General features: G+C 44.4%; 1 protein-coding gene across 1 annotated transcript; it reads left to right on the top strand.

Annotated features, from left to right (window-relative positions):
• Window positions 1-465: 465 nt before the first annotated feature.
• LOC135534216 (contactin-1a-like) lies at window positions 466-3,427 on the top strand. The gene is made up of 5 exons (XM_064961304.1): window positions 466-590; window positions 1,095-1,284; window positions 1,379-1,500; window positions 2,220-2,376; window positions 2,629-3,427. The coding sequence occupies exons 1-5, from the start codon at window positions 546-548 to the stop codon at window positions 2,709-2,711; spliced, it is 597 nt and encodes a 198-aa protein (XP_064817376.1). The 5' UTR covers window positions 466-545; the 3' UTR covers window positions 2,712-3,427.
• Window positions 3,428-26,941: the final 23,514 nt, after the last annotated feature.

The raw sequence follows: 26,941 nt of genomic DNA, 5'->3' as shown, positions 1-26,941 counted from the left end.
TGTATGGATGACTCATAGTGAAGACTGGGTTTGTGCAGATAACCAACAATTTACAACGTTTGGAATGAGACTAACGTGAGGTAAAATAAATAATTAATTAATCAGAAGACTATCAGATATGAAAATATTCAAAAAGTTATATTAGAAAAATTCTAACTTTGTAATCTGAATATTTTCCTTGGTGCCCCGACCTAGTTATATACAGTTACCTGATTAATTAGTTAATCGCGTAATACTAATTACAGATAATCTTTGTTAAAAACTAAAAGTCTTCATTTAATGATAGTAAAGACATGACAATTGGCAGCCTTTACAAGTTTCTCTCAATCTGATCTACCCCTCTCCCCCTCTCTCTCTCTCTCTCTCTCTCTCTCTCTCTCTCTCTCTCTCTCTCTCTCTCTCTCTCTCTCTCTCTCTCTCTCCCTCTCCCCTCCCCCTCCCTCCCTCCCCCCTCCCTCCCCCCACTAGTCCCCTCTGAGTCTCCTACAGATGTATACTCCAGGCCTGTCTCGTCCCATGAAGCTCTGGTCTGGTGGATACCAGTCATGGACACTGGTACCGGCCTTCAGCAGTACATAGATGGATACCAGGTCTGTTGCTCTTTAAAGTTCCTGGATGTCTAGTGATGTCCATGATTTATGGGGAAGGACACATTTTCCTGCTCAGATTACGAATGATGGTCTGGTTAAGTGATCAGGAAAAACACATCTCACTGGGCACAGACGTCAGTTCAACATCTTGTTTTGATTTACATTTGGCTGAGTTGTCAACTAACGTGAGTTTAATGTGAAATCAACAACAACAAAAGTATCATGTCATTGGATTTATGTTTAAAGTTGGGTGAGAAAAAAAATATGAAATTCCCTTGATGATTTTTTGCAAATACAATCAGTTGTTTTTGCCCAGTGGGATGGCCCTTCTCATGAGACTCTAACAAATAAAATACCTTGTGTTCAACTGTGGCTTCCTTGCCAGCCTGACGTGAAAGAAGAATAGGTCTCTGTGTGAGGAACTGGTGAACATTTTGATTGGATCACCAGTTTTGGTTCAAATTGATTGACACCTGCTCTGACCAATCCCGGCTTTCTGACCAGGTGAAGTACTGGAGGAAGTATGACGATACAGAGCCGGGGGCCAATCGTATCTTTGTGCCCGCCTCCATGAACCAGACCAGGCTGGAGAACATGCTGCCAGACTCCCACTACCTCATCGAGGTCAGAGCCTACAACGGAGCCGGTGTCGGCCCTCCCAGCGAACACTGCGAGATGTTCACCAAGAGAGCACGTAAGACCAGATGCCAAAACCACACTGGAATTCCATATACAGTACATGTCTATTGTAGGTGATCCCGTTGAGATTAATATTCTATTCTCTGCAGCTCCAAGTGTGGCTCCCCAAATGTGGCGTTACATCAGCTACTCTGGCAAGTGGCTGTACGTGTGGTGGCACCACATCTCCTACGACTGGTTTGGCAATGAGTCCTTCCCACTATATTATAAGGTATTTAAAGGCATTTTACTTTGTTTCATTTGAATCTTGCAGCAACTGGTGTGATCCAGTTTGAGCCTGTGGAAATAAGTGTCCTCAGAAGACAAGAAATCCTCTCCTCTCCTCTCCTCTCCTCTCCTCTCCTCTCCTCTCCTCTCCTCTCCTCTCCTCTCCTCTCCTCTCCTCTCCTCTCATCTCCTCCTCTCTCCTCTCCTCTCCTCTCCTTTCCTCTCCTCTCATCTCATCTCATCTCCTCTCCTCTCCTCTCATCTCCTCTCCTCTCCTCTCCTCTCCTCTCCTCCTCTCCTCTCCTCTCCTCTCCCTCTCCTCTCCTCTCCTCTCATCTCCTCCTCTCATCTCCTCTCCTCTCCTCTCATCTCTCCTCTCCTCCTCTCCTCTCCTCTCCTCTCCTCTCCTCTCCTCTCCCTCTCCTCCTCTCCTCTCCTCTCATCTCATCTCATCTCATCTCATCTCATCTCATCCCCTCTCCTCTCCTCTCCTCTCCTTTCCTCTCCTCTCCTCTCCTCTCCTCTCCTCTCCTCTTCGCCTCTCATCTCCTCCTCTCCTCTCCTCTCCTCTCCTTTCCTCTCCTTTCATCTCCTCTCCTCTCCTCTCATCTCCTCTCCTCTCCTTTCCTCTCCTCTCCTTTCCTCTCCTTTCATCTCCTCTCCTCTCCTCTCCTCTCATCTCCTCTCCTCCTCTCCTCTCCTCTCCTCTCCTCTCCTCTCCAGGTGATGTTCAGGAAGACTGGCTACATCACAGGGCCGATCTACATGACGGGCTGGCACTTCATTGACTTCCCCATGCCCCAGGTAGGGGACTACGAGCTGGAGGTCAGAGGTCGCTATGAGGGTGGAGACGGCCCCATCAGGAAGATCAGGCTTCAGGGTAAGTAAGGGACAGATGGGTCTACTGGTTAGTATCTGGTTGGGGAATTGAAGGGCCATGTCAATTTGTGGGTGAATCTCAAAAGTATTTTCCTCGATTCCTTGATTATTTGATTCCTCTCTCCTCACCTTCTCAAAACGTCAGAGGGAAAGGAGGAAAAGATCTGAGGAGGAATATTCTTTTGAGTGTGTTTGTTGTCCAGACAGTGTCTTACCCAGCATGCCTCTTACCGTGTCCCCTCCCCTCCTCCAGGTAAGGCGTCTTTCCTGAGACCCACTCTCAGTCTGGCCGCCATGCTACTGCTGGCCCTGTGCATCGTGGGATTGGGGATATAGAGACCCAGGACATGTCTGGGTGGACTGTGGGAGGTTTGACAGAAACAACTCTCACATCAACTTCCTACATCTCCTTAAGGACGTCCAATCTTTCCTGAACCTCTTACTGTCTGTATGTCTTCCCACAACAAAACAGAGCACCGTGTCACCATACAGAAATGACCTGCCGAGCTGTAGAATCTACGAACGTTACTCTACTGTAAGACATCCAAGAAATCCTCTCTGATTTATTTATTGAACAGGTACTGAAGGAATTGAACGGGTACAAAAGAGGAATAGATTTTTTTCAATATGCCTTATGATGAATCATATTGTACAATCTTCCCAACATATTCTAGCCCGAAATGTATAAGACAATGACGGACTGTAATCAACACTACACTGTATGGCGTTTGTAATGAGTGAACTGTAAAGGAATGATCAGAGTAAGATTGTATGCAGCTCAGACACCAACTACACAGCCTCTTCCTCCGCTTGACTCACCCAGCGGTTTGGATATTTAGTCTCCACACGTTTGCCATTTCAAGACGACACCAGATTAGAAGTAATGTGTGTTTATGTTTGATTGGTTCCTTGGAGAATCCTTTTAATTGTTCTGTATTGGTGCTGCTGTGAAAATAGATATTTAGTTTTGTTTCCTTTTCTGTTTATTTATCTCTTCAGATTCGTACACACACACACACACACACACACACACACACACACACACACACACACACACACACACACACACACACACACACACTCATATGGATATCGCTATAACCAACTCTGCAGAGATTGCTAGCTTTGAATGCTATTCTTTCTTACACTGTACTATACCACACCGTTAATTAGCTTCGCATTCATAGTGAATTCTGTCTTCTAGATGCGCAAGCGAAAGCCATATCGCTACGACAATGCCCCGGTATTTAGGCTTGTTCTGATTTTTGCACTGACGATGGCAGAATGTTTTAACAGAATGGTAACAAGAAATCAGGGTTGAAGAATATTGATGTGCTGCTGTTTTATTTTATTATAGGATTTGTTTTCCCTTGTTATGTATACGAGGATCATGCTGTAAACTCATTAAATAGAATACACATGAATGCTCCAGGATTGTAAGTATCATGTGAGCGTCACTAAATCTTGAGGTTTATTTGTTGTATTACTTTCATCATGCCACCAGGGGGTAGCATTCCTTCATTTTACATTATTTACAGTTTGCAGCCACTCATCTATGAAGACCTTCTGCCAATCAATGTGAAAGGTGCGTCAGTACCTCTCGAGTGGACCTTTAGCAGTCCTTATAGACCAGTACCTGTGGAGTGGACCTTTAGCAGTCCTTATAGAGCAGTACCTGTGGAGTGGACCTTTAGCAGTCCTTATAGAGCAGTACCTGTGGAGTGGACCTGTAGCAGTCCTTATAGAGCAGTACCTGTGGAGTGGACCTTTAGCAGTCCTTATAGACCAGTACCTGTGGAGTGGACCTTTGGCAGTCCTTATAGAGCAGTACCTGTGGAGTGGACCTATAGCAGTCCTTATAGAGCAGTACCTGTGGAGTGGACCTTTAGCAGTCCTTATAGAGCAGTACCTGTGGAGTGGACCTTTAGCAGTCCTTATAGAGCAGTACCTGTGGAGTGGACCTGTAGCAGTCCTTATAGAGCAGTACCTGTGGAGTGGACCTTTAGCAGTCCTTATAGAGCAGTACCTGTGGAGTGGACCTTTAGCAGTCCTTACAGAGCAGTTCCTGTGGAGTGGACCTTTAGCAGTCCTTATAGAGCAGTACCTGTGGAGTGGACCTTTAGCAGTCCTTACAGAGTTCTGTTGGACCTTTAGAGTCCTTATAGACAGTACCTGTGGAGTGGACCTTTTTCAGTCCTTATAGAGGTACCTGTGGAGACCTGCATTAAGAGGTTCTGTTGTTGAGCAGTCATTGGTTCAGTACCTGTGGAGTGGACCTTTAGCAGTCCTTATAGAGCAGTGCTCACCTCTAGGAGTGGACCTTTCCTCCGACGGAGGTAGAGAGAGCAGTTCCTAGAGGACCTGTAGCAGTCCTTATAGAGCAGTACCTGATGTTGTTACCTTTGGTGAAATCAGCAGATGAGTTGAAAAGGGACCCACAGATTACTGATGAGCAGTGTGTGTGGAGTCTGTCTGTCTGTGTGTCTCTGTGTGCAGTTTGTGTGTATGTGGACCTTCACAGTCAGTATGTGTGTGGACATGTATCTGTGGCATTTTCTCTCTCTCTAGCACCTCCATTATCAGCGTGTTTCCCCTCTACATTCTCCCCTTAAACAAATTACAGGAATGGAGCAAAGTAGAAATCAATGTGGCCATTATGTCCTAAACAATGTTCCTGGTAGACAGAGTGATGCTCTTCTGCTGTTGAGGCTGATTTGGCCTCAGATGAGACCTGATTAACATGGTTCTGTTGTTGAGGACAATCAGGTTCATGTCTCTGAGGGAGGGAGGAGGGAGGGAGGGAGGGAGGGAGGGAGGGAGGGAGGGAGGGTGGGATGAGTTGAGGGAGGGAGGGAGGGTGTGGAGTGTGTTTCTCTGAGGCGCCTATAGCCAAATAAAAGTTTCAGGTGCTGACTGTATTAAACAGATAATATACTTGAAATCCGATTATGGTGGGCCCACCAGTGATATGTATGTGGTGGGCCCACATGTATCAGGTTATGGTGGGCCCACCAGTGATATGCAACAGGTTATGGTGGGCCCACCAGTGATATCCATTATGGTGGGCCCACCAGTCTCCCCTTAAACAAATTACAGGAATGGAGCAAAGTAGAAATATGTGGCAGGTTATGGTGGGCCCAATGATATGTAGACAGGTTATGGTGGGCCCTTATGTAACAGGCTGATTTGGGCCTCAGATGATAGCAACAGGTTATGGCCTATTCTTCTGGTGAGAGGGATATGTAACAGGTTAGGGAGGGCCCGTCAGGGAGGGTGAGGGGGGGAGGACAGGTTATGGTGGGCCCAGGGGGCCCGTTAGGGATATGTAACAGGTTAGAGGGCCCGTTAGCCATATGTAAAGGTTTCAGGTGGACTGTATTAAACAGATAAGTGATATGTAACAGGTTATGGTGGGCCCACCAGGGATATGTAACAGGTTATGATGGGCCCATCAGGGATATGTAACAGGTTATGGTTGGGCCCACCAGTGATATGTAACAGGTTATGGTGGGTAGTGATATGTAACAGGTTATGGTGGGTAGTGATATGTAACAGGTTATGGTGGGTAGTGATATGTAACAGGTTATGGTGGGCCCATCAGGGATATGTAACAGGTTATGGTGGGCCCACCAGGGATATGTAACAGGTGACGGTGGGCCCACCAGGGATATGTAACAGGTTATGGTGGGCCCGTTAGGGATATGTAACAGGTTATGGTGGGCCCGTTAGGGATATGTAACAGGTTATGGTGGGCCCACCAGGGATATGTAACAGGTTATGGTGGGCCCGCCAGTGATATGTAACAGGTTATGGTGGGCCCACCAGGGATATGTAACAGGTTATGGTGGGCCCACCAGGGATATGTAACAGGTTATGGTGGGCCCACCAGGGATATGGTAACAGGTTATAGTGGGCCCATTAGTGATATGTAAAACATTCTGGGGGGCCTGTCAGAGTTATGTAACAGGCTTTTGGGGCTTTTCCAGGTTTTCTGAATTATGATCATACATAGCTACCACCGGAGGCTGGTGGCTCCGTGATTAGTGAGGACGGGCTCGTAGTAATGGCCGGAGCGGACTGAGTGGAATAATACCAAATACAGTACCAGTCAAAAGTTTGGACACACCTACTCATTCAAGGGTTTTGCTTTATTTTTTCAATTTTCTACATTGTAGAGTAATAGTGAAGACATCGAAACTATAAAATAGCACGTATGGAATCATGTACTAACCGAGAAAGTGTTAAACAAATCAAAATATATTTTAGATTCTTCAAAGTAGCTACCCTTTGCCTTGCTGGCAGCTTTGCACACTCTTTCCATTCTCTCAACCAGCTTCATGAGGTAGTCACCTGGAATACATTTAAATTAACAGGTGTACATTTTTTAAAAGTTAATTTGTGGAATTTATTTCCTTCTTATTTGAGCCAATCAGTTGTGTTGTGACAAGGTAGGGTTGGTATACAGAAGATAACCCTATTTGGTAAAAGACAAAGTCCATATTATGGCAAGAACAGCTCAAATAAGCAAAGAGAAAGGAAAGTCCATCATTACGTTAAGACATCAAGTCAATCCAGAAAATGTCAAAAACTTTGAAGTTTCTTCAAGAGCAGTTTCAAAAATCATCATTGCTCTCATGAGGACCGCCACAGGAAAGGAAGACCCAGAGTTACATCCTCTGCTGCAGAGGATAAGTTAGATAGGAGCCTCAGAAAATAGTCAAAATAAAGAAAAACCCTTGAATGAGTATGTGTGTCCAATCTTTTGACTGGTACTGTACATCAAACATATGGTTTGATGCCATTCCATTTGCTCCATTCCAGTCGTTATTTTGAGCCGTCCTCCCCTTAGCAACCTTCACTGATAGATACTAGTTATTGTGGGAGGCTGACCCTTTCCCAATCCAAACAGAGATTGGATAGAAAATGAGCCTCTCATCAACAATCACATAGATAAACAGAATAGACTTCCTTCAGTTGTCTTTTGATGAAGCACTCGCAACAATGGTGTTTTGTTTTCTGTTATGATTATAATGAGGAGACAAGGAGACCTGATGAAGACCAATAGAAGGGCCTTCAAACATGGTCTGTCAATAGACCACTTCAGAGCATAAACAGATTGCAGCGTGTGGAATATCAGTTTCCCTTTCGCATGATTGTAATCAGGACCAGTGCTCTACAGAAACCAATATAGTTAAATCTGCAATCAGTCTCGGATGTATTCCACTGAAGTCTAAATTCTGCCCTTTGACAATGAAGAAGGTTGTCTCCTTCCCAGTCGGCATATTTAATGTTGGGGAAATATTCAGCAATGTATTCAATGTTTTTGACCCTGAGATGGTATGTATATGGAATGCTATTCATTTAGCTATATGATATTCAGTTTGCCATGTTTCCAGATCAGAGGCCCACTGTCATCATTTGATCCGGTGCTGTGGGTGAAGAGAGATCGAAGTCATGGAGCTCAGAGCAGCCAGCCTACAGGGGGATTTCATACCTCTCTCATTGCATTTAAAAAACCTCTCTTCTCCTTTTTTTGCCTCTAAACGTATCCTACATATCCTATGTAATACCGATATCTATGTCCATATATCATTAATGCATTTTGTATTTGCGCACAACAAGGTGCTGTAAATTTGAATAGAAAACACATTTTCCATAATTTAGCAGCATCATTACAGCAGAAGGATGCTATGAATAATATAGGGCTCTCAGCATCGGATAGAGAAGAGGCCGCAATAAATAGTCCAACTCCATCCGCTATGGGTCTAAAGCAGGACATACTGTATGTAAAGCACCATGTATTAGCCTAGCGCTAAGCCATAAATCACATGCTTTTGGCAGGGACCCCTTGCCAGGTAGCTATCTCGCTAACGCTATTCACCTAGGCCCGCGGAGTCCTGAAATGTAATGTAGCCTAGCGTCTACTCTAAATCTCAGATGGCCGTACAGAGTGGACTAGATCGAACACCCTCTAATCTAAATCTCCTGGGCCAATGTGATATGTCAGAGGCTATAGAGTATTAGCTGCAGCTAGCGCTGTTAGTGAGGGAACCCGCTGTTCCAAATAGCACCCTATTCCCTATTTAGTGCACTACGTTTGACATAGGGAATGGTGTGCCATTTGGGACGCATCCTTGGTGTCAGATCAGGAAGTAATGGCCACTTCTATAGATGCTTTATGGCCCTGTTTACTCTGTGAGGAATGGCTTTGTTAAGAAGTCCCCTCTCTGCTAGAAGGTGGTTCATATACTGGCACTTTGTCAAACTGATGGTCGTCTATAGGGGTAGTCATTCAACAGTAATGACTAAGAGAAACACAACCCTGGGTCAGTACAGGGACACAGTGAGTAGAGCAAGAGAAACAATTATTCTTATTTTCCATTTAAATATGCTTCTATTTAAGCCTGGCCCCAGATCTGTTTGTGCTGAATAATAACCATAGGAGGTAGCTGTATCCTTCTATATTAGCCTGGCCCCAGATCTGTTTGTGCTGAATGACAACCATAGGAGGTGGCTGTACCCTTTTATATAAGCCTGGTCCCAGATCTGTTTGTGCTGAGTAACAACTAACAATCCAATAGGAGATCTGTTTGTGCTGAGTAACAACTATATCCCTTCTATATTAGCCTGGCCCTGTCATTTAGCAGACGCTCTTATCCAGAGCGACACAAATTGGTGAATTCTGACATTTTTACAATAGTGCATCTAAAATAACAACCATAGGACGTATCTTTACAGCACAAGCAGATGTGGGACCAAGCTAGCCTTCTATGGATTGTATTGTAGAATATTTCTATGCTTAGCATGTTCCAGCTGGCATTGAAGCGATTCCCGTTCCCGGCAGTTGTTGTGAATGTTTGAAATGCCTCCCGGGGAAAACAGTCTGTTTCTGCCTTTGTGAGCATCATACCTCCTTATAAGCCTCTCTTGTTGCCTGTCAGCATTCTGCCAGATATTTCTGCTCTGTCTGCAAAGGGACCCCTCCCAGACTGATTTGGCAATCGCACCAAACCGAATCCTTTCCCCTTCTCCTCCCCTAAATAACTAACCAGGGCTCTGGCTGGCAAAGCAACGACCGGAAGCAACCAAATCCTCTTTGAGTCCAATTAGAGATTAACACCAATGTCTCGTCTTCGTGTAGAGAATATTTTCTTCAAGTCCCATGGATAAACTGTGGTTCATGAAATCAGGTCTTTGATGTGTCAACTTTGAAATCGTCCAAAAATATCCTGCCTGAGATATAAACGTATTCTAAGCAGGAAAGTGTCCCTAAAATGTTTCGAAGGAGTTCTTTGTGAATCCATCCTGAAGGCAGTGGAGTGTAGTGGGTCTGGTGTTGTAGTGGTAGTGTGCTTTCTGTCAGAAGGTCTACAGAGGGATCCATACAACCCCTGACAGATGTTGTCATTTCCACTCTGTTGGTAGTGTGATTTCTGTCAGGACAACTACACTGTCTACCATCTCCTATGATGTTCCTGTCTGTGATTCTACACTGTCCACCATCTCATACAACCCCTGATTCTAGATCTCAGAAATACCTGTCATTTCCACTCTGATTGTGTTGAAGCACTGTCCACCATCTCATATGATAACCACTGTCCTTTGTCAGGACAACTACACTGTTTACCATCTCCTATGTGATGTACCTGTCTGTGATTCTACACTGTCTACCATCTCATATGGGATGTACCTGTCTGTGACTCTACACTGCCCACCATCTCCTATGTGATGTACCTGTCTGTGATTCTACACTGTCCACCATCTCATATGTGATGTACCCGTCTGTGATTCTACACTGTCCACCATCTCCTATGTGATGTACCTGTCTGTGATTCTACACTGTCCACCATCTCATATGTAATGTACCTGTCTGTGATTCTACACTGTCCACCATCTCATATGTGATGTACCTGTCTCTGATGGTTGAAGTGTGCACACTGAGTAGCCTATGTTTCCAACGATCAGAAGCAGCATTGGCAGTCCCCTGTGGTCTCCCATGTAAGAATCAAACTCTCATGTAAGAAGAAACTACCTCATTAAGAGAGTGAAGGGAGCGTTCCCTGTCAGTGGTCCCCATCGTTCTTCCTGTGTAGCACTCAGCCTTGGAGTATAGTAGTGTAGCAGAGTAAACTACCTCATTAAGGGCTACCCAGTGACAACCTCATTAAGGGCACCTAGCAGTATTGGACAGCAGAGTAAAGCAGTAACTCACCTAGCAGTACCTCATTAAGGGCTAGCCTGACACCTCTCACCTAGCAGTAGTGTATAGCAGAGTAAACCTCATTAAGGGCTAGTGACAACCTCTCACCTAGCAGTAGGACAGCAGAGTAAACTACCTCATTAAGGGCTAGCCTGACGACCTCTCACCTAGCAGTAGTGTATAAACTACCTCATTAAGGGCTAGCAGACAGCAGAGTAAACCTCATTAAGGGCTACCTGACGAGCAGTAAACTACCCTCATTAAGGGCTAGCCTGACGACCTCTCACCTAGCAGTAGTGTATAGCAGAGTAAACTACCTCATTAAGGGCTAGCCTGACGACCTCTCACCTAGCAGTAGTGTATAGCAGAGTAAACTACCTCATTAAGGGCTAGCCTGAGTAGTGTACAGCAGAGTAAACGACCTCTCACCTAGCAGTAGTGTATAGCAGAGTAAACTACCTCATTAAGGGCTAGCCTGACGACCTCTCACCTAGCAGTAGTGTATAGCAGAGTAAACTACCTCATTAAGGGCTAGCCTGACAACCTCTCACCTAGCAGTAGTGTACAGCAGAGTAAACTACCTCATTAAGGGCTAGCCTGACGACCTCTCACCTAGCAGTAGTGTATAGCAGAGTAAACTACCTCATTAAGGGCCCTGACAACCTCTCACCTAGCTAGCCTGATTAAGGGCGACCTCTCACCTAGCAGTAGTGTACAGCAGCAGGCTGACAGATTGGCTGCCACGCTGATAAAAGGAGAATATGACGCCACCGTAGCCTTGCCTGAAAACACAACGCATCACTCAGGACCCGGACCCTGGAGGGGCTGTCATCTCATCTCTCCATATCCCTCCTCCCCTCTCTGTCTTTCTCTCTTCTCCCCTCTCTCTCATCTCTCTCCTCCCCCCTCTCTCTCTCCTCCCCTCTGTTTCTCTCTCTTTTCTCTCTCCCCCTTTCTCTCTCTCCCCCCCATTCTGTTTCTTAATTTATATCTCTCTTCTCTCTCACTTTCTCTCCCTCTCACTCACCTAATGAAAGCCAGGACACTGTCAGGAGGACTTCTGAAGGAGAATGCTGGGTAGAGTTCATAATAACGTCGTCAGAGGAGGAGGAGGTACATCACAGTAGTAGACTACCAACTGTGATGAAAACATCACCTCTGTAAGTTTCCATTATTTTGAAAGGTGTTTTGTCTTCATTGGGCTCAGTGATGTGAAATGGAAGCCCAGGGTGATGTCTTGGTCTCTCTCTGTGCAGATTGGTGTTTTGAAGGGAGGTTTGTTTGGGAAGCTGTCGTGTTTTCTTGTCATGTGAAACCCTGCCACACCCCTCCTCCCATCACTTCTCAAGCTGCCTGCCTCTCGGGCTCAGTAGATAGCACAGGCAGGCAGAGAATAAAGATATCAGGTTCTGTCACAGTCAAACTCCAGCTGAGACAAAGGGCTTGTTTAAAAGAGTCATTAGCAACATGACTTCATATAGCCTGAGTACTGAATTACACCTCTCTTCTCCCATCTATAGGTCCTCTGCCAAAAAGCATACTGCTGCCTCTGTCTGCACCCACACACCTACCTACCCAACACCTGTGAGAAGGCGAGGCGATGTTATCGGGTTACACATAGAACGTGATGGATTGGGGATGGGAACACCTCGCGTGGAAAAGAGTTAAAGCGTTATCGCCTAATTGAGACGGATGCATTTTTAATGACTAGCGCTGCTCGTAGTGAGAGAGGCATCGAAATATGCGAAGTCGGTGAAAAACGCTGATGACGAGCCAGCCAATGGCTGTAGGTTGTTCTAAGGGTTTACAGTTTTTTTCTGCACTCATTATACTGGTTCAAGACCTGCTGAGAGATTGTGTTGCGTTTGATTGACGCCGTCTGACATTCCATTTTCAGAATAAAGCACTTTTAAAAGAATGGAAGATTCTGCTGATGCAATAGTCATGTAGAAAATGAGAAAGCATGTCCCGTCCCAAAGAGGCAAGAACGATAGGAATTGTAGACGGACTTCAAAGTGAATTGCATCAGACTGACACAAAGCTCCCCTGCCCAACATATAACCTAGTGCCTTTTCACAATCCTGTTTTTGCATCATTTGAATGAGAACCTCTATTAATATTCAAGCAACTTCTCAGTGATAATATTATTTGAGGCGGCGTTGTTACCACGTAATTTCAACCAAAAAATATATGTGGGGACATTGAATCAACGTTGAAAACTGATTGAATTTGCAAAAAAATGATCAACTAAAGGCATTTTCACCAACTTTTAACCTCCATCCAATGACATGGTGACATGTTTTGTTCAGCTTCCACAATCTTCTTATTATCAATTTATTTCAACCAATCACCAGTCATTTGTGTCAGCGATGTACATGTTGAGTGCCTTTCTCTGTAAGCATGCTGAAAGTCTGTTACCAATTTGTTTAGAGAGAAACAGCATTGTATTTGGTCAAACACCATTTTTTCCAACAGTTTGCTCAGAGCTGGCAGAAAGCTGATTGGTCTGTTGTTAGAACCAGTAAAGTTCACTTTACCATTCTTTGGTAGCGGAATGACTTTGGCTTCCCTCCAGGCCGGAGGACAAACACCTTCCTCTAGACTCAGATTAAAGATATGACAGATAGGAGTGACTATAGAGTTAGCTACCATCCTCAGAGCCTTTCATCTAAATTGTCAATGCCAGGATGTTTGCCATTATTGATTGATAACAATATTTTTTCAACTGTCCCACACTAACTTTACAAAATTCAAACTTACAATGCTTTTCTTTGATCATTTGTTTTTTTATGCATGAATACACAGTGGCTACCCATCATGTTTTGAGCCCCACATTTTGTATTAAAAAAAATGTACAGTATATATACACTACCGTTCAAAAGTCTGGGGTCACTTACTTGTTTTTGAAAGAAAAGCACATTTTTTTGAATATCAAAATAACATCAAATTGATCAAAAATACAGTGTAGACATTGTTAATGTTGTAAATGACTATTGTAGCTGAAATGGTTAATATTTTATGGAATATCTGCATAGGCGTACAGAGGCCCATTATCAGCAACCATCACTCCTGTGTTCCAATGGCACGTTGTGTTAGCTAATATCAGTTTGTCATTTTAAAAGGCTAATTGATCATTAGAAAACCCTTTTGCAATTATGTTAGCACAGCTGAAAACTGTTGGTCTGATTAAAGAAGCAATAAAACTGTCCTTCTTTAGACGAGTTGAGTATCCGGAGCCTCAGCATTTGTGAGTTCAATTACAGGCTCAAAATGACCAGAAACAAAGAACTTTCTTCTGAAACTCGTCAGTCTATTCTTTTCCCGGAAAAATGAAAGCTATTCCATGTGAGAAATTGCCAAGAAACTGAAGATCTCGTACAACACTGTGTACTACTCTCTTCACAGAACAGCAAACTGTCTCTAACCAGAATATAAAGAGGAGTGGGAGGGCCCGGTGCACAACTGAGCAAGAGAACAAGTACATTAGAGTGTCAAGTTTGAGAAACAGACGCCTTAGAAGTCCTCAACTGGCAGCTTCATTAAATATTACCCGCAAAACACCAGTCTCAACGTCAACAGTGAAGAGGCAACTCCGGGATGCTGGCCTTCTAGGCAGGGTTCCTCTGTCCAGTCTCAACGTCAACAGTGAAGAGGCGACTCCGGGATGCTGGCCTTCTAGGCAGGGTTCCTCTGTCCAGTCTCAACGTCAACAGTGAAGAGGCGACTCCGGGATGCTGGCCTTCTAGGCAGAGTTCCTCTGTCCAGTCTCATGCGGCCTCAACAGTGAGTCTCAGAGTGAAGAGGCGACTCCGGGATGCTGGCCTTCTAGGCAGGGTTCCTCTGTCCAGTCTCAACGTCAACAGTGAAGAGGCGACTCCGGGATGCTGGCCTTCTAGGCAGGGTTCCTCTGTCCAGTCTCAACGTCAACAGTGAAGAGGCGACTCCGGGATGCTGGCCTTCTAGGCAGGGTTCCTCTGTCCAGTCTCAACGTCAACAGTGAAGAGGCGACTCCGGGATGCTGGCCTTCTAGGCAGGGTTCCTCTGTCCAGTCTCAACGTCAACAGTGAAGAGGCGACTCCGGGATGCTGGCCTTCTAGGCAGAGTTCCTCTGTCCAGTCTCAACGTCAACAGTGAAGAGGCGACTCCGGGATGCTGGCCTTCTAGGCAGAGTTCCTCTGTCCAGTCTCAACGTCAACAGTGAAGAGGCGGGACTCCGGGATGCTGGCCTTCTAGGCAGAGTTCCTCTGTCCAGTCTCAACGTCAACAGTGAAGAGGCGACTCCGGGATGCTGGCCTTCTAGGCAGAGTTCCTCTGTCCAGTCTCAACCTCAACAGTGAAGAGGCGACTCCGGGATGCTGGCCTTCTAAGCAGGGTTCCTCTGTCCAGTCTCAACGTCAACAGTGAAGAGGCGACTCCGGGATGCTGGCCTTCTAGGCAGAGTTCCTCTGTCCAGTCTCAACATCAACAGTGAAGAGGCAAATCCGAGATGCTGGCCTTCTAGGCAGAGTTGCAAAGAAAAAGCCATATCTCAGACTGGCCAATAAAAATACAAGACAGTTCTGACAGTCAGTTTCTTAACAGGTGTATGCTTATCAATAATAGGAAGAAGTGCAGCGTCTGGATGCTCCTTACTAATCACATCAGACCAACAAATATTCCACTTAAGAGTCACAGCAAAAATGTTTGTATGATCTCTTATACTGTATACTATTTTAGCCCAGCTTTTGCAACCAGTAGCGCTCATTGGACTCACCTGGACTCCTTCACGTTGTTGATTACCCCCTGTATATCTGTCTGTTCCTCGGTGGTGTTCCTGTGTCCTCATTAATTGTTGTTATGTGTTCCCGTCCAGACGCTGTTCCTGTTCTGTTTCATGTCCGTCAGCTAATAACCCTTCCCTCCCTGTACCTGCTTCTCATCTGCTGTGTCGATCCTTCCACCCCCATAAGCATTCCTGTCTCTCTATAGATGTTATATCCTTGTATTTCTACAGCTGTATCATCAAAGGAATTATCTAAGTGAGTCTCAGAAATGGCTAATATGTGAATGTTATTGATATAATATTATTTCTAAAGCTACACACATTAATATGGGCTCAGCCCTTTCCTGGGTAGCTTCTCAGAGACAGACATAATATGGAAAAGAACAAACAAAGCAAGAGAAAAAACATTAGCGGTCCATTAATCAGTTGCTCTGTGTACAGTAGGTGTGTGTGTGTGTGTTGCGGGGTTGAAGCTACGAACCCATAGGCTTGGCTCTCATCACTTCCAGGCTTTTGGGAGGGAAGGTAGACAATGAGCCTTTCATAGCGGATGTAAGCAATGTCCCCACTCGCTCTGGCAGCTTTCATGGCCGGGATGAGTTATTTTATCTTCTAGCGCACATCTTTAGGATAGTCCTCGTTGAGGAAGATGTACATTCCCCTCAAGTTCTTGACTAATGTCCTCTCTCAATGACTTACAGATTGTTGTCACCTTGCCGTTTTGCTGTTTAAACTCATCAGGCTGACCTTGGGAGAACTGCAAACTGCTCTTCGGGTCCTGGACCTCTCTGATCAGGTGTATTATTTTAATAGTTCACTCCACCAGTATTTGGACAAAACACTTGAAGCAATTTTTTTGTTTGTTGTAATAACTGCTTGTAGAAGTATTTCTGTTTGTTTAGTTGATCCTTCACCTGTGATAGAGAGACACCACTGTCTTCAATGGTACTCCCACTGGCTTTGGTCTTTGTCATTGTAGCAAAGGAGGCTACGCTGTTACTCCGTGCAATTTCAGACAGGGCAAGTCGCATGGAAGATGGAAATAGCAACAAACAGTAGGGGTCTAGACAGCCACAAGCCCGGTACAATCCGCGGTCCCAGCCACAAGGGCTAATCGCGTCATGGGCTGTATTCAAGCCCTCAAGGACACCCCTCTAGCTTAATAGGCAGCTAACAGTGGCAGCTAGGCCAGCTGCTACGCCAAGCAGCTCATCATCAGACCCTCGGTCGGCAGGAGCCAACCATGTCGCGAGATCAAAATCAAAAGGTAGGTAGCTATTTATTAAACTTTTCCAATAGAACACTTTTTCAGACACTTTCCAAACCAACAAACCAAGCTCTGCCTCATTCTGCGTGCAACAGGAAGTGACGGTCAGGCTTACCACCAGACATCTGTGCCCAGTGGGATGTTGTTGCTCTTCACTTCATCATTGATCCACAGTGAATACAACAACCAGAGATAGAACAGGAGAATGATCCCACAACACTTGATTTCTCAGCTATCTCTGTGGGTTAACTGGGTTCAGAAAGGGTTTATTTCTCAGCTATCTCTGTGGGTTGACTGGGTTTAGAAAGGGTTTATTTCTCAGCTATCTCTGTGGGTTGACTGGGTTCAGAAAGGGTTTATTTCTCAGCTATCTCTGTGGGTTGACTGGGTTTAGAAAGGGTTTATTTCTCTGCTATCTCTGTGGGTTGACTGGGTTTAGAAAGGGTTTATTTCTCAGCTATCTCTGTGGGTTGACTGGGTTCAGAAAGGGTTTATTTCTCAGCTATCTCTGTGGGTTGACTGGGTTTAGAAAGGGTTTATTTCTCTGCTATCTCTGTGGGTTGACTGGGTTCAGAAAGGGTTTATTTCTCTGCTATCTCTGTGGGTTAACTGGGTTCAGAAAGGGTTTATTTCTCAGCTATCTCTGTGGGTTGACTGGGTTCAGAAAGGGTTTATTTCTCTGCTATCTCTGTGGGTTGACTGGGTTCAGAAAGGGTTTATTTTGAAGTGACAGGTCAAAAAAACAGATCCTAGAGATGAGTATTAACTGTGTACTGCCAGGGCTCACCCAGTAATTTGGCACCTGGGGAAAACTAGCTAGATATCAAAGAGAAGATGTCTTAGCTTGCTCTGGGGTTTGGTAATGAGATGCAGACAGTTCTCCCCTGTTGCCATCTATCACCGGAGAAAATCTCAAGAGACTAACTTTACTTTTAGTTTGCCTCCTATGCAGACTGTGTATGTGTGTGTGTGTGTGTGTGTGTGTGTGTGTGAAAAACATCTCTCTATGCTTCTACTACATGACTAGTAGAGCTGGGTAAATGGGGAACACAGTTGTTAGACTGTTGATTGTTTACACCCAGACATTATTGTGTTTTAACCATCATCTAATATGTACTACATTTGATTACAGCGATCATGCCATGATGAGTGTTGGGGTTAAATAACATATTTTACTGAAGGAAATGGGAAATAAAGGTCAATGTAACATTTACCCAAACTGCAAAGTCTTCAAATAGTTATGATAATATGCCATGTTGTACTGTATAACCATGTATATTAACACAGTGCTGTGTGGTAATACACAGTGCTAACCATGTGTGGGTAATATACCATTGTTGTACTGTATAACCAGTGTATACCATTAACACAGTGCACAGTGTGTGGGTAATATACCATGTTGTACTGTATAACCATGTATAGAATCACAGTGCTGTGTGGGTTAATATACCATGTTGTACTGTATAACCATGTATAGAAACACAGTGCTGTGTGGGTATATACCATGTTGTACTGTATAACCATGTATAGAAACACAGTGCTGTGTGGGTTATATACCATGTTGTACTGTATAACCATGTATAGAATCACAGTGCTGTGTGGGTAATATACCATGTTGTACTGTATAACCATGTATAGAAACACAGTGCTGTGTGGGTTATATACCATGTTGTACTGTATAACCATGTATAGAAACACAGTGCTGTGTGGGTTATATACCATGTTGTACTGTATAACCATGTATAGAAACACAGTGCTGTGTGGGTTATATACCATGTTGTACTGTATAACCATGTATAGAAACACAGTGCTGTGTGGGTTATATACCATGTTGTACTGTATAACCATGTATAGAAACACAGTGCTGTGTGGGTTAATATACCATGTTGTACTGTATAACCATGTATAGAATCACAGTGCTGTGTGGGTAATATACCATGTTGTACTGTATAACCATGTATAGAATCACAGTGCTGTGTGGGTAATATACCATGTTGTACTGTATAACCATGTATAGAAACACAGTGCTGTGTGGGTTATATACCATGTTGTACTGTATAACCATGTATAGAATCACAGTGCTGTGTGGGTAATATACCATGTTGTACTGTATAACCATGTATAGAATCACAGTGCTGTGTGGGTAATATACCATGTTGTACTGTATAACCATGTATAGAAACACAGTGCTGTGTGGGTAATATACCATGTTGTACTGCATAACCATGTATGGAATCACAGTGCTGTGTGGGTAATATACCATGTTGTACTGTATAACCATGTATAGAATCACAGTGCTGTGTGGGTAATATACCATGGTGTACTGTATAACCATGTATAGAATCACAGTGCTGTGTGGGTAATATACCATGTTGTGCATGGATGTTAAATCAGGGAGGTGATTGGCCCTGCAGACTGTAAGTAATTGTATCTGTCTCTGTCTCTATGTGTAGGAGTAAATGTTCCTGTGATCCATAATGCTTAATTTTAGATCTAGACAGAGTGAGAGGTAGAGTGAGAGGTAGAGTGAGAGGTAGAGTGAGAGGTAGAGTGAGAGGTAGAGTGAGAGGTAGAGTGCAAGAGAGTGCGAGAGAGAAAGCTTGCTTTCATAGATCAGATTCCATCTTTTCATACGGTATAGCTATAGTAAAATCATCTTTATCACTATGTGCTGTTTTGGCATCACTTAGTTCCTTCCCATAAGAGACGGAAAGAGAGCGAGAGAGAAAGATGGAGAGAATGAGAGAATGAATGTGCCAGAGAGGGAGAGAGTGGGAAAGAGAGAGGAGAGAAATGAGAGAGAGACAGAAAGCAAGAGTAAACCAATCAATATTAATCTGATCTCTCTGTAATTATTCCTGAAGAATCATCTGAATGGAGGCTGATACAGGATGCTGAGGTGAATGTATGCAGAGGACAGTGGAAGGTCATTAGACATTATCTATTCACACTGATGAACCAGGCCAAGCCTAGTAGCATTTTAAAACCTTTATTTAACTAGGCAAGTCTGTTAAGGACAAATTATTATTTACAATGACAGCCTATTGGGGAACAATGGGTTAACTGCCTTGTTCAGGGGTAGAACGACAGATTTGTACTTTGTCAGCTCAGGGATCGAATCCAGCAACCTTTCAGTTAATGGCCCAACCCTCTAACCACTAGGCTACCTGCCACCCTGAGTAAAGCCAAGCTGAGTAAAGCCAAGGTAAAGCCAAGCCGAGTAAAGCCAAGCCGAGTAAAGCCAAGCTGAGTAAAGCCAAGCTGAGTAAAGCCAAGGTAAAGCCAAACCAAGTAAAGCCAAGGTAAAGCCAAACCGAGTAAAGCCAAGGTAAAGCCAAACCGAGTAAAGCCAAGTAAAGCCAAGGTAAAGCCAAGCTGGGTAAAGCCAAGTAAAGCCAAGGTAAAGCCAAACCGAGTAAAGCCAAGTAAAGCCAAGGTAAAGCCAAACCGAGTAAAGCCAAGGTAAAGCCAAACCGAGTAAAGCCAAGGTAAAGCCAAACCGAGTAAAGCCAAGGGTAAAGCCAAACCGAGTAAAGCCAAGCCAAGTAAAGCCAAGGTAAAGCCAAACCGAGTAAAGCCAAGGTAAAGCCAAACCGAGTAAAGCCAAGGTAAAGCCAAACCGAGTAAAGCCAAACCGAGTAAAGCAAAGCCGAGTAAAGCCAAGCCGAGTAAAGCCAAGCCGAGTAAAGCCAAACCGAGTAAAGCCAAGCCGAGTAAAGCCAAGCCGAGTAAAGCCAAGCTGAGTAAAACCAAGCTGAGTAAAGCCACGCTGAGTAAAGCCAAGCTGAGTAAGCCAAGCTGGCCTGTTTATTCATCCATTATTGCAGCTGGAATCATTCTGGAAATTACAATGTGAAAGAAAAGTATAAAAACCAGCAAATGACAGTTTGGGTGTCAATCTGCATGCAGATATTGATAGTAGTCTCTATCATTGGTTTGTGAGGATGGGTTGGAGATAGTTCTCCACATGTTGAAACCACGACAAGCACAAATTGATCAGACAAAAGAGGCCATTGAGCGGTAGCCCCACTCAGTACAGGCTGTGTGATCCTACAGCCTGGTTAGTCTGTGCTGGATGACATTGTGATGCGGTGGTGGAGCGGTAGCCCCACTCAGTACAGGCTATGTGATCCTACAGCCTGGTTAGTGTGTGCTGGATGACATTGTGATGCGGTGGTGGAGCGGTAGCCCCACTCAGTACAGGCTGTGTGATCCTACAGCCTGGTTAGTCTGTGCTGGATGACATTGTGATGCGGTGGTGGAGCGGTAGCCCCACTCAGTACAGGCTGTGTGATCCTACAGCCTGGTTAGTCTGTGCTGGATGACATTGTGATGCGGTGGTGGAGCGGTAGCCCCACTCAGTACAGGCTGTGTGATCCTACAGCCTGGTTAGTCTGTGCTGGATGACATTGTGATGCGGTGGTGGAGTAGCCCCAGGGCTGTGTGATCCTACAGCCTGGTTAGTCTGTGCTGGATGACATTGTGATGCGGTGGTGGAGCGGTAGCCCCACTCAGTACAGGCTGTGTGATCCTACAGCCTGGTTAGTCTGTGCTGGATGACATTGTGATGCGGTGGAGCGGTAGCCCCACTCAGTACAGGCTGTGTGATCCTACAGCCTGGTTAGTCTGTGCTGGATGACATTGTGATGCGGTGGTGGAGCGGTAGCCCCACTCAGTACAGGCTGTGTGATCCTACAGCCTGGTTAGTCTGTGCTGGATGACATTGTGATGCGGTGGTGGAGCGGTAGCCCCACTCAGTACAGGCTGTGTGATCCTACAGCCTGGTTAGTCTGTGCTGGATGACATTGTGATGCGGTGGTGGAGCGGTAGCCCCACTCAGTACAGGCTGTGTGATCCTACAGCCTGGTTAGTCTGTGCTGGATGACATTGTGATGCGGTGGTGGAGCGGTAGCCCCTCATTCCTATTGTTCCTGAACATTACACAAACTAGCTCAGCCAGATCCCCCAGCCTAGTCCCCTGTCACTGGCAGTGGTGTGAAAGCAGGTTAGTTAGCGCTGTAATTGCTTCCCATTTGTTAGTGAGCGTGGTTCTGTCAGGAAAAAACAGAACGAACTGAATAGAAATACACATGTAATGGAACATTAAATCCACAAGCTTTCACTCTATTGGTCAAATTCCTCCCGTCGTTCGCTGTCTCAGTAGAGGAACGTCTAAAGACTACAGACTGAATGAACTAGCAAGACAAGCTACACTAGTGAGCTAAAACACAAATACCTCTATGCATTCCTTTGACCTGTAACGTTTCTACTTTCTCCCATGTTGGGAGGGATTACAGTAGGGTACGAAGGTCATCACCTCTGTGTGTGGGAACATCCGGAGGAGGTCAAGGGGTCTGTGTCAGGGTAGTAGGGTCAGACAGCGATGCATTACACTACCCTCTAACTCAACTGGACTCTGTAGGACAGTAGTCGGGTGTGTCACGCCCTGACCTTAGAGAGCCTTTTTATTTCTCTATTTGGTTAGGTCAGAGTGTGATATGAGTGGGCAGTCTAGTTTGTCTATTTCTTTGTTGGCCGGATATGGTTCCCCATCAGAGGCAGCTGTCTATCGTTCTCTCTGATTGGTGATCATACTTAGGTAGCCCTTTTTCCCACCTTCAGTTGTGGGATCTTGTCTTTGTGTAGTTGCTATCTAGCGCTACAGAGCTTTACGTTCGTTTGTATTTTTATTTTTTTTGGTGTCATTTTAAATAAAAGTAAAAATGTACGTCTACCACGCTGCACCTTTGTCTTCCTCCAGCGACGGATGTAACAGGGTGTGTCTTACTGATAGATAGAGAGAGATAGAGTTTGCTTTCATAGATCCTATTCCATCTTATCATATAGCTATAGTGAAATCATCTTTATCACTATGTGACATTTTGGCATCACTTAGTCCCTTCCAATAATTCCCTTGGGCAGGAAGCAGAAATCCTGAAATGCAGATGGTGTGTATAAGGGGATTATCCTATAACCTTTGACACCTGGGTGACCCTGAACACATGGCTGTTAGCTGACCCCTCCTGGGTGAAATGTCTTTAGAGAGGAGAGGGAATCTGTTTCCGGGAGTACCAACATCTGGTGGGTTTTTACTCAGCATATTGTCCTCTGAATGAGGAGTGGTCAAGGAGCGCTCGCTGAATGACTGGTATTTATTAGGGATCCCCATTAGTTCTGCCAAGGCGGCAGCTACTCTTCCTCGGGTCCAAACGCATAAAGACACTTACATTACATATAAAACAAAATATAAAACAGTACATCACATAACATTATTACACCACTATATATCTACAATACAAAATGTATAATATTGTACGTGTGTGTAGAGTGCGTATGTCTGTACCTTTGTGTGTGTCTCTTCACAGTCCCCGTTGTTCCATAAGGTGCATTTTTACCTGTTTTTGAAATTTGATTCTACCGCTTGCATCAGTTCACTGATGTGGAATATACACTACTCAAAAAATAAAGGGAACACTTAAACAACACAATGTAACTCCAAGTCAATCACACTTCTGTGAAATCAAACTGTCCACTTAGGAAGCAGCACTGATTGACAATACATTTCACATGCTGTTGTGCAAATGAAAAAGACAACAGGTGGAATGTATAGGCAATTAGCAAGACACCCCCAATAAAGGAGTGGTTCTGCAGGTGGTGACCAGAGACCACTTCTCAGTTCCTATGCTTCCTGGCTGATGTTTTGGTCACTTTTGAATGCTGGTGGTGCTTTCACTCTAGTGGTAGCATGAGTCTACAACCCACACAAGTGGCTCAGGTAGTGCAGTTCATCCAGGATGGCACATCAATGCGAGCTGTGGCAAGAAGGTTTGCTGTGTCTGTCAGCGTAGTGTCCAGAGCATGGAGGCGCTACCAGGAGACAGGCCAGTGCATCAGGAGGCCGTAGGAGGGCAACAACCCAGCAGCAGGACCGCTACCTCCGCCTTTGTGCAAGGAGGAGCAGGAGGAGCACTGCCAGAGCTGCCAGAGCCCTGCAAAATGACCTCCAGCAGGCCACAAATGTGCATGTATCTGCTCAAACTCAAACTCAGACTCCATGAGGGTGGTGAGGGTGGTATGAGGGCCCGACGTCCACAGGTGGGGGTTGTGCTTACAGCCAAACACCGTGCAGGTGTTTGGCATTTGCCAGAGAACACCAGGATTGGCAAATTCGCCACTGGTGCCCTGTGCTCTTCACAGAGTAAAGCAGGTTCACACTGAGCACGTGACAGATGTGACAGTCTGGAGACGCCGTGGAGAACGTTCTGCTGCCTGCAACATCCTCCAGCATGACCGGTTTGGCGGTGGGTCAGTCATGGTGTGGGGTGGCATGTTTAGGGGGGCCGCACAGCCCTCCATGTGTTCGCCAGAGGTAGCCTGACTGCCATTAGGTACCGAGATGAGATCCTCAGACCCCTTGTGAGACCATATGCTGGTGCGGTTGGCCCTGGGTTCCTCCTAATGCAAGACAATGCTAGACCTCATGTGGCTGGAGTGTGTCAGCAGTTCCTGCAAGAGGAAGGCATTGATGCTATGGACTGGCCCGCCCGTTCCCCAGACCTGAATCCAATTGAGCACATCTGGGACATCATGTCTTGCCCCATCCACCAACGCCACGTTGCACCACAGACTGTCCAGGAGTTTTTGGATGCTTTAGTCCAGGTCGGGGAGGAGATCCCTCAGGAGACCATCCGCCACCTCATCAGGAGCATGCCCAGGTGTTGTAGGTAGGTCATACAGGCACGTGGAGGCCACACACACCACTGAGCCTCATTTAGACTTGTTTTAAGGACATTACATCAAAGTTGGATCAGCCTGTAGTGTGGTTTTCCACTTTAATTTTGAGTGTGACTCCAAATCCAGACCTCCATGGGTTGATAAATTTGATTTCCATTGATAATTTTTGTGTGATTTTGTTGTCAGCACATTCAACTATGTAAAGAAAAAAGTATTTAATAAGAAAATTGAATTAATTCAGATCTAGGATGTGCTATTTTAGTGTTCCCTTTATTTTTTTGAGCAGTGCAGTTCCATGTAGTCATGGTTCTATGTAGTACTGTGCCCCTCCCATAGTTTGTCCCATACTTGGTGCATCCTTCTTGACTAGAGAAGCTGTCAACACTTGTTAAAGCTAGTTAAGAGGGAGGAACAGGTTATCATGTAAGTGTTGTCTTACACTAGTTAGTTAAGAGGGAGGAACAGGGTATTATGTAAGTGTTGTCTTACGCTAGATAGTTAAAAGGGAGGAACAGGGTATTATGTAAGTGTTGTCTTACGCTAGATAGTTAAAAGGGAGGAACAGGGTATTATGTAAGTGTTGTCTTACACTAGTTATTTAAGAGGGAGGAACAGGTTATTATGTATGTGTTGTCTCACACTAGTTAGTTAAGAGGGAGGAACAGGGTATTATGTAAGTGTTGTCTCACACTAGTTAGTTAAAAGGGAGGAACAGGTTAATATGTAAGTGTTGTCTCACACTAGATAGTTAAGAGGGAGGAACAGGTTATTATGTAAGTGTTGTCTTACACTAGTTAGTTAAGAGGGAGGAACAGGTTATTATGTAAGTGTTGTCTTACACTAGTTAGTTAAGAGGGAGGAACAGGGTATTATGTAAGTGTTGTCTCACACTAGTTAGTTAAGAGGGAGGAACAGGTTATTATGTAAGTGTTGTCTCACACTAGCTAGTTAAGAGGGAGGAACAGGTTATTATGTAAGTGTTGTCTCACACTATCTTGTTGATTTCCAAATGTTCTGTCATCGTCTGAGACATTATTTAGCACTACAAAACATACTTTATGGTTGCAATTTAGTTATCGGCTTCATTTGGTTGATTAAGCTCGTTAGATTTGATTTGGCTGATAGTTAATCAATCTGGTTACTTATTGGTGTAAATCCTGTTTGTTTCTTAGCCTCTGATCCTAAAAAAAATAATACAAAAAAATAATAATATATTTAACCATGTTGGCCAGTAGTGGTTAGAGCGTTGGACTAGTAACTGAAAGGTTGCAAGTTCGAATCCCCGAGCTGACAAGGTACAGATCTGTCGTTCTGCCCCTGAACAGGCAGTTAACTCACTTTTATTTAACCATGTCGGCCAGTTGAGAAGAAGTTGTCATGTACATCTGCGACCTGGCCAAGATAAAGCAAAGCGGTGCGACACAAACAACAGTTACACATGGAATAAACAAACGTACAGTCAATAACACAATAGACATTTGTATGGAAATTAAGTAGGATTAGGGAGGTAAGGCAATAGAGACGTAAGGCAATTTAGACTGGTTTAGACTGGTTTAGACTAAAGATTGGTTTGGACTAAAGACTGGTTTAGATTAAAGACGGGTTTAGACTGAAGACTGATTTAGACTGGTTTAGATTAGACTAAAGACTGGTTTAGACTGGTTTAGATTAAAGACTGGTTTAGACTAAAAACTGGTTTAGACTAAATACTGGTTTAAACTGGTTTGGATTAAAGACTGGTTTAGACTAAAGACTGGTTTACACTAAAGACTGGTTTACACTAAAGACTGGTTTAGACTAAAGACTGGTTCAAAGAGTTAACATGGATAAATCAGGATGGATTACTCAGTTCACAGCTCTCAGGGTTTTTTAGGGTCGGGGTCTCCTTGAATGATTAAATGAATAGACAAATGATGTTGTAGATATAAGAGTCTGGCCTCAATGTCTAATACAAATTAATTTAGATAAATATTTATTTGTTGAGGTTTGGGTGGCACTTTATTCGTCTCATGTGTAGGACCAAGGACGTGTTTGATTGGTCTATAGAAAGGCACATTCATATTCCATTTATTTTGTATTTTTTTATAGCATTTTGGGTGAGCCACCAATCACAGTGTGCAGTGCTTTGTTTGTGAAGGACTTTGAGGTCACTGTGGTCTGCTGCTTCATTAAACATAATAATTCCCTCTGTATAATGACATTCTTTGTGGAGATTCATTTGTCTTCTCCAAATATAGAACATTGTGTTCAGGTTAATTGTTTACACCCCTCTTTGGGTACTATATAACATCCTCTTTGGGTACTATATAACACCCCTCATTGGGTACTATATAACATCCCTCTTTGGGTACTATATAACATCCCTCTTTGGGTACTATATAACATCCCTCTTTGGGTACTATATAACATCCTCTTTGGGTACTATATAACATCCCTCTTTGGGTACTATATAACATCCTCTTTGGGTACTATATAACATCCCTCTTTGGGTACTATATAACATCCTCTTTGGGTACTATATAACATCCCTCTTTGGGTACTATATAACATCCTCTTTTGGGTACTATATAACATCCCTCTTTGGGTACTATATAACATCCTCT

The sequence above is a fragment of the Oncorhynchus masou genome, unplaced genomic scaffold (genome assembly GCF_036934945.1).
Source record: "Oncorhynchus masou masou isolate Uvic2021 unplaced genomic scaffold, UVic_Omas_1.1 unplaced_scaffold_3153, whole genome shotgun sequence".
NCBI lineage: Eukaryota > Metazoa > Chordata > Actinopteri > Salmoniformes > Salmonidae > Oncorhynchus > Oncorhynchus masou.
This window is presented reverse-complemented; position numbering and strand designations above follow the sequence as displayed.

Bases quoted from the DNA above. Each gene is read 5' to 3' on its own strand.
- LOC135534216 (XM_064961304.1), top strand. From the start codon at position 546: ATGGACACTGGTACCGGCCTTCAGCAGTACATAGATGGATACCAG. The intron at 591-1,094 runs GTCTGTTGCTCT...CTTTCTGACCAG, and splicing joins AGTACATAGATGGATACCAG to GTGAAGTACTGGAGGAAGTA. The intron at 1,285-1,378 runs GTAAGACCAGAT...TATTCTCTGCAG, and splicing joins GATGTTCACCAAGAGAGCAC to CTCCAAGTGTGGCTCCCCAA.